The 14,880-nt window shown below is 34.3% G+C and overlaps 2 protein-coding genes across 7 annotated transcripts in view; both read left to right on the top strand.

The window, feature by feature from the left end:
• The window catches only part of LOC111047535 (C2 domain-containing protein 5), a 122,127-nt gene that overhangs the window by 63,608 nt on the left and 43,639 nt on the right, over positions 1-14,880 (top strand). The window lies entirely within an intron of this gene.
• Positions 10,056-14,073, top strand: LOC120354425. Its single transcript, XM_039441565.1, has 2 exons — positions 10,056-11,553; positions 13,634-14,073. Exons 1-2 carry the CDS (start codon positions 11,209-11,211, stop codon positions 14,030-14,032), a joined length of 744 nt encoding a protein of 247 aa, XP_039297499.1. The 5' UTR covers positions 10,056-11,208; the 3' UTR covers positions 14,033-14,073.

Here is a 14,880-nt window from a genome sequence, read left to right as displayed (position 1 = left end):
ATTCTCAGACCTATTTCACTCGGGGGAAATAATACTCAATGCCTATAGTTACCATGAAACTGTCTTAAGGATATACAATTCCCGCTCACATTCAATTCCCATGAACAAGAATTAAAACTTCTGATGTTATCCTCATTCAAAACCACTGAATATTCTTTCGGCAACTTAATAGTGTGTTTAAAGTCACCTTCACTATCAACATTGATAATTTTAAGGTGAATTTCGCCATTATCGGCAAATGTTACCTTTGTTACCACAAACCAATCATAAGGATAAAATTCAAAACCCCAATCGGCTAGTGGATTTGCTTCTACAGAGAACTCGTTGAAACTTCTCCAATCAAAATAGTTAGACAACATGTTGTCGGTTCAACTGTTTAGACTAAAGTGACGCGTGTGCCCGCGCCTGTGTGTGCCTGCTACACTCCCCTTGTTCAGACAAATGACACGTGCGCCAATGCTCTGCTCCCTGTGAGGTCCCCTTCTACAGATAAGAGCGAGTTCATAATAACTCCTGTATCGAAAAACCGTTACATTCAATCATAGACACATGACAAAATGTCTAGACTGATTTATCATGTTGAAGTGACATGTGTTAGCAAGAAAACCGTTAAAGTTCACTATGCTTCAAATTTCTCTCTCACATAATATGTCAAGTGTTATCCTTTCACAAGATTTTATGTTTTCAGAGTCCAAACCCTTTATACTGGGGCCTTCATCTTGAAGCAGCATGTGTTAGCAAGAAAACCGTTAAAGTTCACTGTGCTTCAAATTTCTCTCTCTCTCTCTCATATGTCAAGTGTTATCCTTTTACAAGATTTTATGTTTTCGGAGTCAATATGACCCCTTTGTACTGTGCTAAACCCATTTTGCTTGTAATAATTACGGCTACCTGATTTTCTGTAAGGTTATGTTGCTTAGCTTCTATCCAGTTCATATTAAAGCTCACGCGTGCGTATCCGGACACGATATCGTAAGCCACCCTGTGGATGAATAAATTAAGATAATCTATGAATGCAGCCGAACATTGCAGTCTCATAACAGAGCCCTCTTCCGAATTTTTAATTGCCTCAGCTATTTCATCACGAATGCTTTTCACAGCGACTTCCATCTCGTATTTCTTAATAAAATCTTCTATATCATTTTTAGTTGCATACTTTTCTGCAATTTGATTAATCAGAATAGCAATAGCATCTTTTGTAATGAATTGTTCAATACCGTCCATAATATTAGCTTTTATTGCACTCACCATTTCAGATAATCGTTTTTCAAACTCTTCCTTTGTTAATGGAGAACTAGTCAATTTCTGCAAAGTAGATTCTAAATATTGCTTATCAATTGGCGATGGTTGTGTTTCATTTACTTTAGTAAAAATTTCTGTACTAAGCTGTTTTAATTTAGTATTGAGATAGTTTCTGTCCAACACCTCCAAATTCTTAATTTTATCTGATATGGCTTTTAATTTCTCATCTAAATAACCTTTATCAACTTTATCGTTGTTAATACTGTTCAACTGGGATGAAAAGCTGTCTGTTAAAGTTTTCACTTCTCCTAGAGCAGATTCTAAAGTTAGAGTTCTCTCTGCAATAACTTTATCGATATTGGTGCTAAAATTTTGAAATGAACTTAGAATATGTTCTCTTTCAATTATGCTCACTCCGATATTCTTGGTATTTTCCGAAACGAGTTTGGTTATTTGCGAATCTAAATAAAATTTCACAGCTTCGCTGATTCCTTGTTGATTTATTGATTCGATTATTTTCTGTGTTATCAAGTCAATATTGCACGTAAGATTACCACCACCACCACCACCACCACCAGCACTAGGTGTATCAATCCGACCGAATCGATGCAGAGTCATCATAACACTAAATAATTAGTTTTGCTTCTTTTAGCTCTTCAATTATAGAGGCGATCTCAACATCATGTCCAGTGTTGCCAGAAGCTTTTGAGGAAAAGAGTAAATTTAATCTTTCCACTAATTCGTCAAAATTATCAAAGTATTGATAAATTCTATCATGAGAATTATTTTTTGCAAATTTCAATAAACCCCATCCCTTCTTTTTACTAATTTTTTTACTGGGAAATAACTTCTGAATCATTTGCGATTTAATTCCCTGATTTTGTTTAACATAGCCTCTTCGATCTAAATGTATGCCTGTAAGTGTTAAGATTTTTTTATACTTATCCAGATCTCTCTGATTATAAAGATTCGAATTTGGTCTTGAACTGAATAATAACTCAAGTAGACCATGTGTTAAACAAAATCTTTCATTATAAATATCTATATAACCATTATCGAATATTACTTGCTGATTTCCAATATAATACATGTCATCTTTAGAATTGTATGAAATTCCATAACTAATTGAATTATTCAATTTTTCCGCATGAAACGTTTTTAGATATTGTGACAGCACCTCATCGTTTTTACTAGAACCAAGTAAACTGTTTTCAAATTTAGTTGAGCTTAAAAGATTGCCTGTTGAACTCCCATAGCTTTTACCATAACTCAACTCCTCATCATCAATCTCCATGCTCTCTTCTTCTTCCTCTTTTACCTCTTCCTTTTTTGGTTTTACACCATGATTAGAGTGAAAACTAGATTTGTTTTTTCCCAGTTCAATTATGGGCTCTATCAACGGTGAGAGCGTTTTCCTATTGTATTCCTCCGATCATTTTTCAAAATTAACTAAGCTTTTATGCTTGTCGCTGATTACTTTTCTCAATTTCTTAATCTTATTGATTAAACCAACGTTCTTTCTATTCAGTTTTCTGCTGCGTGTTTTAGACAACATGACTGCACAAAGAATTAATCTCTACAGAATGGTAAGAAATGTATTGAGTGAATCTCAGTACTTGCTGCTATTAATTCACACTCGGTCATAATAGTTACAAAATTATGAGGTTTACGATTCCAAACTTTATGACAAAGTTTAGTGAAATCTTTATAAGAAATATCTCCTCCAACATGATCTCTGTGAATTAATTTCAGACTCAATAAATCTATCTTGAAGATTATAATCATATTTGCATTGTCCCTAGTGAAATGTTTCTGTGTAGCTCCATAACTCTGAATTAAATATGCAGTGTCAATATTACGATGTCGTCCCATAGTAAAATATTCTCTTATTTGAGGTACATGATTAAGTTGTAAGTCGTCAAATATAACTAAAGAATATTCTGATATTATGTTTGGATGAGGTATAGATTCAGAATTGTTGTTTATATGAAATTCAATATCTTTCATTTTTGAAAAGACTTTTCTCAAAAACAGGTACTTATCTTGATAGTCGCTTTTAGTATGCAAGTATATAGTTTTAAATCTCAACCCATTCTTTGAAAAAATTAAATTAAATAGCAAATTGGTCTTGCCACAGCCTGAAGAGCCTATTATAAGGATCCTTGCATTATGAGGTAACAACTTACCATTTTTACACCATGTTGGCATTTCTTTCTGTCTTATAACATTGTCAAAATTCACAATCGGGATATTACTCATGTTAGTCACGTGTACAGCATGTGATCTGATAAGGAACTAATCATTTTTCGTAAGTTATCAAGGAGGAGGAGGAGGCTGTGCGCTAGATACCACATGGGTGTGTATAGCTTATGACATCGGAATGCAGGCAACAGGTGCTTGCTCTCCCCTTTCACAGCAGTGCACTGATAGAAGTTTCTCACTTCAATATATCGTTCCCTCTCTCTCCCTCACCCTCTTCACGAGAATGCATGTGTTCCCCCTTATCTAAGCCTTAGCAAATTACAAAAATGAAACTTCAGATTAAAATGAAACTGAGAAGCATTTTTTGATAAAGACGTATTATATTTACACCAAATCTTTGTCATATTTACACTGAATGGAATGTATTACAATGTGATATTACACTGAATGGAATGTATTACAATGACATATTACAATAGATTATTTTTCATCCAATAGTTGACTTCTACTAATATAACTAGGTGTTGAAAATCCAATCCACTTAACAAGCAATCCTTTTTGGTCGCGCTTTAATATTTTTTCAATCAGATATACTTGTCTCTCCGATTCGTTTAATTCTGTTTTTTTAATTTCTTCTCTGTAAAACCTACCACTAATTACTTCTCCGTTTAGATCTCGCAAGCTATATGTTACAGGTTGAGAAGGGAATATAGAATGAATCACAAAATACTCTGCGCTCCAATTTATGTTATAAGATTTATCGAAAAAAACTCTTTTCTTTGAGATTCGTACAACATCTCCTAGCTTAAATTTTGGTTTTGAATTTTTTAATTTATATTGTCTATTGAATGCAGAATTCAAAGACATTAAAACACGATTACGATCTTTTTTCCTCACATCTTTAGGTTTCATTCTAATTGAAGTGTGCATTGCTGCATTATAATCGCGAACCAAACTGTCTAGCTGTGATATCAAGTTTTTGGTTCCACGTTCAGTTAAATATCTATAAATTTTTGCTTTAATTGTTCTATTAAACCTTTCAACTATGGAAGCTTTCTTATTGCTAAAAACCTGGTAATGTTTAATACTGTTAAATACTTTTGAATTAAAGAATTCTGTTCCCTGATCTGATTGAAACAACTTAACTCCCTTATTTTTAGAAATAATTGGCTCGAGTGCATCAAATACAGATTGACTTGACTTGTCTTTTAATGGTACACAATTTGCAAATTTTGAAAAACAATTAATAACAGCTAAGATATACCTATAACCTTTATTAAAACGTGATAAACTGCTCATCTCAATGAGATCGGCTTGAAGCAAGTCTTTTTCACTTTTCAACTCATATTTGCGAGTGGGATAGTTAACGCGTGGTACACTATGAAGTTCTAATGCTATCTTAGATCTAATAATATTCATATTTACAACACAAAATCAAAATTAGTGGTGATGGATGCTTGTTGTGGGACATACTGAGCAATCAGTTCAGAGCGTTGTTGGCACTCTATAATGTCCAAAAGGTAAAGTGTCCACACTGTTCTCAGCAATATATCTCTTATCGTCATAAGGACTCAAACAGATTTTTGCACATTCAATCTGATACATGGTGTGATTATAGGACCTCATCATATTAAATTTTTCAATGTGTTCACAACGTTCAATCAGCGATTTCTTATATAAATTTAAATTAAGTTTTCTACATTTCACTCCAGTCTGTACACCCTTTGCTACACATTTATTTACAGGTTCTTCATTCTCGTTATATACTAAATAAGAGTAAACTTTTGATCAAAGCCCTACAAATTTATGGACGGGTTTTGAGGCAGTCTCATCCTTGAACTTTCCTACAACTTTATTTCTCTCCATGGAAAAGCATGGGTGGTAAGGAGGGTAATTACTAGTGTCGAAAAGGTTCAAATTTTCTTTAATCAACTGATACACGTCTTTGACTTTTACATTTAAAAGAAAACTATTGGTATCAATCATACAGAGTTCAACGCGATCCCACGGTATAATTTTTTGTAATTTGCAATAGAAAAAATCATACATATGGAATTTACTCAACTCCAGTACAGAAAACCCGGAATAGACAGGCTTGTTCATTTTTAGTTCCAACTTGCGAGAGAAAACTGCGATCACGTTTGGACTAATTATTTGCGAGCATTTGCATAACGGATTTGAAATGTACTTATCTAACCGTTTTTCATCCGTGATAATTTTAACATTGATATGCTTGCGAACAGATTGTATCGTCTTGCCAAAAATCAAATTACAACAGGCCTTAAAGAAGGATATCTCAAATTTATTTTTCATGTTCTGTCTATTCCGGATATTGAAGTCAATGTAGCTTTTCAGCCAGGGAGATTGGGAAAAGCTAATGACGCGATATACTTTCGATAATTGCAAGCCGAGCTGAAGGTAGAGCTTTAAATTGAGGTAATGGATAATGCACTTTTCACGGTCAAAAAGTGTGTTCATGAGCTTTTTGGTTCCAGTTTGACCGTTCTCATTTGTTTGATAGTTTGATAGCAATTTGTGCGGAGGTGTTTGGTGGAGAGGCGCGAGTGGGAAGCTGGCATGCTTATCATGTAACTCTTTCAGATACTTGAGATCACATTCTATTATATATCCAGTTTCTGAATTGCTGTCCAAATTCGCGAAATCAAGCTTGGAAATTTCTTCCTCTGAGAGGAATTTGAAATTTCCAACAGGTAAGTTTCGGCTCATAGCTTCCGAGTATAAACTGTTTGCATCGAGATAAAGGAGATAATTACTCGGTTTTGAAGGGTAGTATGTCTCGGGTAGATGTTTGTTATTCGCCTCACAATAACGTTTACTGATAAATGACACCCCACCCCTCATCCCTGCCTCAAAAATGAGATGCATGTCAGGATGAGTAATCAACTCTAGTTCAACTTTAGTGTGTTTCAACATATAATTCCAGGTAAAGTGCGCGAGGGAAACAAAATGAGTGACATCAAGGCCGTATGAGCTAAAAAGCGTAGACCTCATGGATTCAAAAACTTCCGCTAATAGCATCACGTCCAAACATAAATAGAAATCGTGATATTCACCGAGCGATTTCAGCTTGAATGTCGAGAACACTCTTTGCGCATGCTCATATTCTTCGCGAGACAGAGGTGTATCAGTTAAATCATTATGAAAACATTCGATGGGAGGAAGTGATGTTTCCGCGAATTTTTCGGGACAACTCATGTATGAGTAAGGATATATTCCTTTTTTCAACAAGAGTTGTCTGTGTTCGCGTGGGGGCTCATGAAACACTGAAAAATAAACGTTCAAATTTCTTTTCCATGTCTGTACTTTCCACTAAATTATGCACCAATACTTCCAAGGATTCGCTCATAAACTTGTAGGAATCTAAAAATTCAATTTTGCCTACTGAAAGTGTCAAAATTCTCTCTGACGTATTTGCGATGCAGGAAATTTCTTTTTTGCATTTACCGAGCGCTTTCAGAATGAAATGTGAATCAAACCCGGAGAAATTGTGAAAATAACACGAAATGTACTCCGGAGTACGAGCCGATAAATTACAAGAAACGTGTGCCGCACATAGGTAATTTCCGGTTTCATGCGCATGGTGACGACATTTAATATCGCTGTCTAAAATCGGTTCAGCACAAAGCCCGCAGTTTACCGAATTTTGAAATTCGCACTCTTGACTTTCAGATAAATGTTGCATTGGAATTTCTCGTTTCATATCCTCATACAAAATGTCACCAAGATCTGTAATTTCCTGAAGAAATTTCTCCATGGTTTTTTCATCTGAACTACTCGATCTATGGAGTACAGGTCCGTAAGCAATTTCCCCGTTCACATCGATAACAACAAAACAATAGCCGCAGGGAATATGTCGCGCTGTTTTCTTTGTATAGCTATGGGTGATTTCATCCCAATCTGATTCATCAACATCTCCATTATTATCGATATTAACAACATAAGTTTCTAAATCTGCGTAAATGGTGTACTTTTTCTTCAACATAGCGCCTAGTTTCTTGAATTTATTTGTCTCTCCGCGTTTAGGATATGAAACTGTGATTTAAACTTGGAACAAAGCTGTTCATGTTTCATCAAATTTGCTTTACCATCACAATTTTCAGATTTGTTTGATATAAATCTATGGAAACAGAAATTGCAAATGTGTACTTGACCCTTGTGTTTTGAAAGGTGAGAGAAGAGATGTGATAATCCGTTTTTCCTGTCCGCGGTATTAATTAAACAGAAATGAGTTTTTCCTGCATCGGCTTTTAGCATTAAAAGGTTAATTTGGTGCTTATATGAGTGCGGAAAATGCTTGTGCAGTAGGGGAAAAACTTTTTGTTGTCATACGTGATAACGTGAATTGCAATATCCGGATTTAGTATTTCAAATTTCTTAATATCGCGTGTCGTCACCGGAAAATTTACACCTCACGTATTAAGTGTGTGAGCAAACTTGCTCAAATACTTTACACTCAAGTTTGAGTTCCTTGGTTTCTGATGGAAATACACGAGGACTGACCATAAAAAGCATTTTTCGTCAGACAGATTTTTGACATTTATAATGCAATGTTGGTTTTTAAGAAATTGCAGTGTTTGAATGAAACTGGATGTGAATATTGGATTAAATTTAATCATGTTCACATCCAGTGACTCAATTTTCTTCAAAACCCAACCGCTGCCATGTCGAACAAAGTTGTCAAAAGATGACAGGATTTTTCTCACGGCCAACATGGAATGATCGTTAAAATCTTCATATTTCTCAAGCACGTTTAGCGCTATGTTGGAATAACTATGAAGATTTATTAGAGATAAAACAGTCTCGCTAACCTCATCATCCATCACCACTAATTTATACAACAAAACATTCAACACAATGAACCACTTCACGTTCACATCATGGCACGCAGCGTGCTCCCTAATTATATCGAAAATGCGCTGTTTCGATCTCTCGAGCACGTTTTCAATACTGATTTCCTCGGGATCGTTGATGGTTATGCGATGACGGACCGCTGCAGAATTGACGCCGTGTAGTCTTCTTTCCCTTGGCATGATGTTAGATTCTGAAAAACGAAAGAATAACGATCAGGATGACATAGAATTAGAGTGATAGAATTAGAATAGAATAGAATTAGAATTACCATCTTATCTGGAACCGGCACACTGTGTGTTATATGCTGATGACGTAAGCATTTTATTGAGCTGACTGCTAATATGCTGATATTGAATCATGGAAAGACTAAGCAATTACCTTTTAGAACGGCTAGAGAAGTAACTTTGGGAGTGGAAGACAGCAATGTGGAGTCTGTAAATGATATTAAAGTTCTAGGAGTTGTATTGGATTCTGAAATCTCATGGAAACCTCATATAGAATCTTTAAAAAACAAGTTGAGCTCTGTGGTGTTTGTTCTTAGAAATTTGAAATTATTATTAGACAATAGAACCCTCAAAGATGTCTATTTTGCAATGTTTCATTCTCTTCTGGCCTACGGAATCATTTTCTAGGGAAACTCAACTCAAGTAATAGACATCTTTCGAATCCAGAAGTGGGCAATAAGAGTGATGGTTGGAGAGACAATACGATCAAGCTGTAGACCACACTTCAAACAGATGAGAATTCTCCCTCTTCCCAGTTTGTATATTCTAGAGGCTTTATGTTTTATTGATCAAAATAAGGACAAATTTAAAACTGGTGCACGTTTCCACAGTTACGGAACTAGACATCGTGAAGATTTAAGAGATGATACCCACAGAACAACTTTATATGAGAGAGGAGTTAAAAGTGCTGGGATTTGACTCTATAACAAATTACCTGCCAGCCTTAAAGCAACGACAGGCCGTAAATTCAGGGCCTTGATGAAAAATGAATTACTGAATATATGTGCATATTCAATTGAAGAATTCCTTACCTATTATGAGGTACAAAATAATTAGTTTGTAATGTTTTATGTAAGTTAAATGATTTTTTTTTTTTATTCTTCTGAATAATATTGATTGACAAATCCGAATACCCCTTCTATAGGTGGTCAGTGGATGATTAATGATAATAATAATGATAATAATAATAATAATAATAATAGTGATAGAGTACAACTGTATGTTTTTAAATCAGTTGTGAATTGGCATTGGTAGAAGAAGGCTGTGTGAAAATGATATCTCAAGATCACATAATGTTGCATGAAAGATTAAGATTATTATCTTTTGATAAAAGATGGACGAAATCTTCTCCACATTTGTCCGCGGAAAACATGGCGAAAGAGGGATTTACAGCCAGACATTGTGCACTGTGTATTTTGTTCAATTTGTTTGGGAAAATGGGAAGAAAGTGACATACCAGCAATAGAACATGCAAGGTACAGTCCGAACTGCGCATTGAGAAGGAAAGATAATATAACAATTGAAGAGGAGAATTTCGATAATAATATTCTATGCCAATATGAAGAAAGATATTTAACTTTCAATCATGTAGAAGATTCATCCGTTCAAGGAGAGTATTTTGAAAAGCATCATCTACATTGTGACTATTGTAAATCATTATCTGATAAAGCAGAGTATTTTGCGAGAAATGGTTATTTCTTACATAAAAATCCATACTATCTGCAATGTGTCTATTGCAAATATATTATCGAAAATCCATTTGAAAAAGTAATACATTTACCGTTTTGTTTATATGAAGAGTGTGAGAAAGAAGGGCGAGGAGAGGATTATCCGGATATACCGCATCGTAAAGATGAGCTAAAATTGCATGCATGCAGTATGCTGTAGAAGGTTTTTTATCCTTCAAGGACAAAAATTGACTTCGGAGGACAAAAATTGTCCTCCAAGGACAAAAATCCTTCCCTCCGAGGACAAAAACTGTCCTCCGATGACAATAATCCTCCCCTCCGAGGACAAAAATTGTCCTCCGAGGACAAATATTGTCCTCCGAGCACAATTTTCCTCTCCTCCACAGAGGATAAAATCAAAGTAAAAATGTACTTACATGTACTGGTTGATGCTGCATGAATGACAGGTATCTCCTTGACTGCACAGGTGTAGATACCGAGTATGCTTCCTTTAAAATTGCTCGTTAACCTCTCAGGTATGTTGCCTTGACGAGAGCTTGACTGGTTATGAGCTCGGAAGCCGTGTTGAGAGGTGAGAAAATGCTGTGAAAACAATGAAATATTTAATAATGATAATATTAGAAATCAATAAACATCACGAGAGGCGGGAATGCTATTCAAAATATAGATTGTTTGAGTGAGCCCTATGTTGAGAGGTTAGAAAATGCTGTGAAAACAATGAAATATTTAATAACTGATAATATTAGAAATCAATAAGCATCACGAGAGGTGAGAATGCTATTCAAAATATAGATTGTTTGAGTTAGCCCTATGTTGAGACATGGAGGAGATTTTTTTTTTTTCAGCTTCTAGCACGTGTGGATGTCACTCAGCAGACACCGTCCCATGCTGAGTTCTAGATGAGATTTTTTTCGTCTTCTAACACATGTACAAGGATGCTATTCGAAAATATAGAATGTTTGAGTGAATGTGACAGTTTTTTATGATAGGAGAGAGAATACTTACAAATCTGAATGATGTCGATAACGATGTGGGAGCACATGTTGTAGGGGAGAAATTTGAATTTTTTTCGCCTTGTAGCATGCTTTGCTCTCACTCGCACGAGCCTGGAACAGAGAGAGAAACGTATGGTATATAAACAGAAGTGATGAGAGGAAAATTGTCATTTACATCAGAGCCAGATTTGAGTATACTTCGCGATGAGTTCTCCACCATCTTCATACATCCTACCAGATAGCCCACCAGCACACCAGCGCATCCTCAACTACTGGCAGCGGAAAGCCACCTTCGCTGCTGAGTCGTCCGCTGCTGCACCCGTCCCCTCACCACTCAACGTGGAACCACCATCACCGGGTGGCAAGATCGTGCTGGGGGACAGCCCTCTTCAATGCCTGGGTCCAGCTGCTACCTGGGCACCGCGGCGAGCGATGCTAACCACCCTCTCAAGCAACATCAGGCAGAAGCAGGGGAAGAGGAAGTTGACATTTGAGGAGGAGGCTGAAGTTAGCGGGGATGAGGACGAGTCAATCTACTCTCAAACAAAGGTTAGTTTCAACAAATATTATTAACTTGTATGTGTACAGATTTTTTCCATGATTGATTGTTAAAAAAAAAAAAAATCTGTGCACATACAAGCCTTTGATTATTTTTATTATTTGATACCAAGGAAATATTATTTGAAGTGATTAGAACTTTCATGCATCAATTATTTGTTACAATATTATTTGAACTAATTAGAAATTGAATTATGAGATATTATTGATTAAAGTAATCGAACATGCATAAATTATTTGTTACCAATATTATTAGAACTGATTAGAACGTTCATGCATCAATTATTTGTTACTAATATTATTTGAACTAATTAGAAATTGAATTATGAGATATTATTGATTAAAGTAATTGATCATGCATAAATTATTTGTTACCAATATTATTAGAACTGATTAGAAATTGAATTATGAGATATATTGATTAAAGTAATCGCTCATGCATCAATTATTCGATGGCAAGGAAATATTATTTGAAGTGATTAGACATTGAATTATGAGATATTATTATTGTTTAAAGTAATTGCTCATGCATCAATTATTCGTTACCAATATTATTTGAAGTGATTAGAACGTTCATGCATCAATTATTTGTTACAATATTATTTGAACTAATTAGAAATTGAATTATGAGATATTATTGATTAAAGTAATTGAACATGCATAATTATTTGTTACCAATATTATTTGAACCAATTAGAACGTTCATGCATCAATTATTTGTTACCAATATTATTTGAATTAATTAGAAATTGAATTATGAGATATTATTGATTAAAGTAATTGATCATGCATAAATTATTTGTTACCAATATTATTAGAACTGATTAGAAATTGAATTATGAGATATTATTGATTAAAGTAATCGAACATGCATAAATTATTTGTTACCAATATTATTAGAACTGATTAGAACGTTCATGCATCAATTATTTGTTACTAATATTATTTGAACTAATTAGAAATTGAATTATGAGATATTATTGATTAAAGTAATTGATCATGCATAAATTATTTGTTACCAATATTATTAGAACTGATTAGAAATTGAATTATGATATATTATTGATTAAAGTAATCGCTCATGCATCAATTATTCGATGGCAAGGAAATATTATTTGAAGTGATTAGACATTGAATTATGAGATATTATTATTGTTTAAAGTAATTGCTCATGCATCAATTATTCGTTACCAATATTATTTGAAGTGATTAGAACGTTCATGCATCAATTATTTGTTACAATATTATTTGAACTAATTAGAAATTGAATTATGAGATATTATTGATTAAAGTAATTGAACATGCATAAATTATTTGTTACCAATATTATTTGAACCAATTAGAACGTTCATGCATCAATTATTTGTTACCAATATTATTTGAATTAATTAGAAATTGAATTATGAGATATTATTGATTAAAGTAATTGATCATGCATAAATTATTTGTTACCAATATTATTAGAACTGATTAGAAATTGAATTATGAGATATTATTGATTAAAGTAATCACTCATGCATCAATTATTCGATGGCAAGGAAATATTATTTGAAGTGATTAGAAATTGAATTATGAGATATTATTATTGTTTAAAGTAATCGCTCATGCATCAATTATCCGTTACCAATATTATTTGAACCAATTAGAACGTTCATGCATCAATTATTTGTTACAATATTATTTGAAGTGATTAGAAATTGAATTATGAGATATTATTGTTCAAAGTAATCGATCATGCAACAATTATTTGTTACCAATATTATTTGAACCAATTAGAACGTTCATGCATCAATTTGTTACAATATTATTTGAAGTGATTAGAAATTGAATTATGAGATATTATTGTTTAAAGTACTCGATCATGCATAAATTATTTGATAGCAAGGAAATATTATTTCAATAACTGATATTACTCACTTTATTCAGAGAATGCCAATCCGATGATGTCAAGTTGAGATTATGACAATAATCTGATGTAGAGATCAATAATCTATTGATCAAGTTCTCTAGTATGATGATAATCTGAAACAAATAAGACACTAATCAAATATTTTTCTGTGCTGCTATGGAGCACAACTCATCCATGGTTCCACTAGTAGAGGAGGTGCGGCGAGCGGGGGATGAATTGGACTTTGTGCAACTAATCAACCAGCCTGTAGCCAAACCCTGGATCCCGCTGAGGGAATTAAAGGAGCACACTCCCTTCCCCATTATTGCAGCGAGGGAGCAAACAAATATGCATGGACGACGGGTTATTTTAAAAATTACCAATGCAGGAAGCAAATCTGTGAGTGAGGTATATTTACCGCAACGATTTGCTTCCTGCATTAGCACAGAGAAAATAGAGCAATTTAACGCTAATTGTAAAAATTTTGTAATGATGGTAACACATAAGTCGGGGAATGGGACCGATATAAAATTGTTAAGCATTAACAATTTTTATATCTATACAATTCGTCGACTTATGTGATACGAATTGTATAGATGTATGTGTGTGTAAAAGTAGTATTAGTAGTGAATAAATTGTAATATTGTTTTTATAAAAATTGTTTTCAATTCTTACCTGTTGTTGATAAGTTCACAATGAATAGTAGAAACACAGAAGAAATGGTTCACCTGCTTACACTCTGTTGTGAATGATATTTAAATAAGGTGAGCTCCCCTTTTATAGTTTGTTGTGAGCATGCTCAGTAGTCTTTACTGCTACACAGACACACACACACACACACACACACACACACACACACACACACACACACACACACACACACACACACACACACACACACACACAGCCGTACAGCCAAGCTCTGGCTTCGGTGACTCGCTCCCTCCCACATCTGTTTTGGCACGTGTTCCTGCAGATGTGGGTGGGCACGATGGCGGCGTCATTTCCCCCTTTTCAAATTGCCTTCACCTTTTCAGATTATTTGTTATTTGAAATAATATTCTTATCATTCAAGCAATGTTATAAGCACATAGCAATAGTGTGTGAATTCATTTCCAACTCAATTGAAAATTAAACCAATTCGATTTTCTTTTGATTAAGTTGGTGTAATGATTAATTAATTAATTAACCTCAGTTAATGTTCAACCATTGAGTTGAAAGGTAAGAAAATGGTATGTAGGAGAAAGCAGAGTTCGAGGAAACAAGGTAAAGGAATCTTGAGTTCAGCGGCAAAACATTTTAAGGTTGTGTCAGGTTTGGCAGGTAATGTCACATCAACTATTCTAAATAAGGTAATTGATAATCTGCAAGATGAAATTCATATTCCCAGATACCAGTGGTGTGGCCCTGGCACAAAGGTTAATGAAAGG

This window comes from Nilaparvata lugens, chromosome X (assembly GCF_014356525.2).
Source record: "Nilaparvata lugens isolate BPH chromosome X, ASM1435652v1, whole genome shotgun sequence".
Taxonomy (NCBI): Eukaryota; Metazoa; Arthropoda; class Insecta; order Hemiptera; family Delphacidae; genus Nilaparvata; species Nilaparvata lugens.
This window is presented reverse-complemented; position numbering and strand designations above follow the sequence as displayed.

Excerpts from the sequence above, each read along its gene's own strand:
- LOC120354425 (XM_039441565.1), top strand. The coding sequence starts at position 11,209 with ATGAGTTCTCCACCATCTTCATACATCCTACCAGATAGCCCACCAGCA. Across the intron at positions 11,554-13,633 it reads CAATCTACTCTCAAACAAAG|CACAACTCATCCATGGTTCC; the intron begins GTTAGTTTCAAC and ends GCTGCTATGGAG.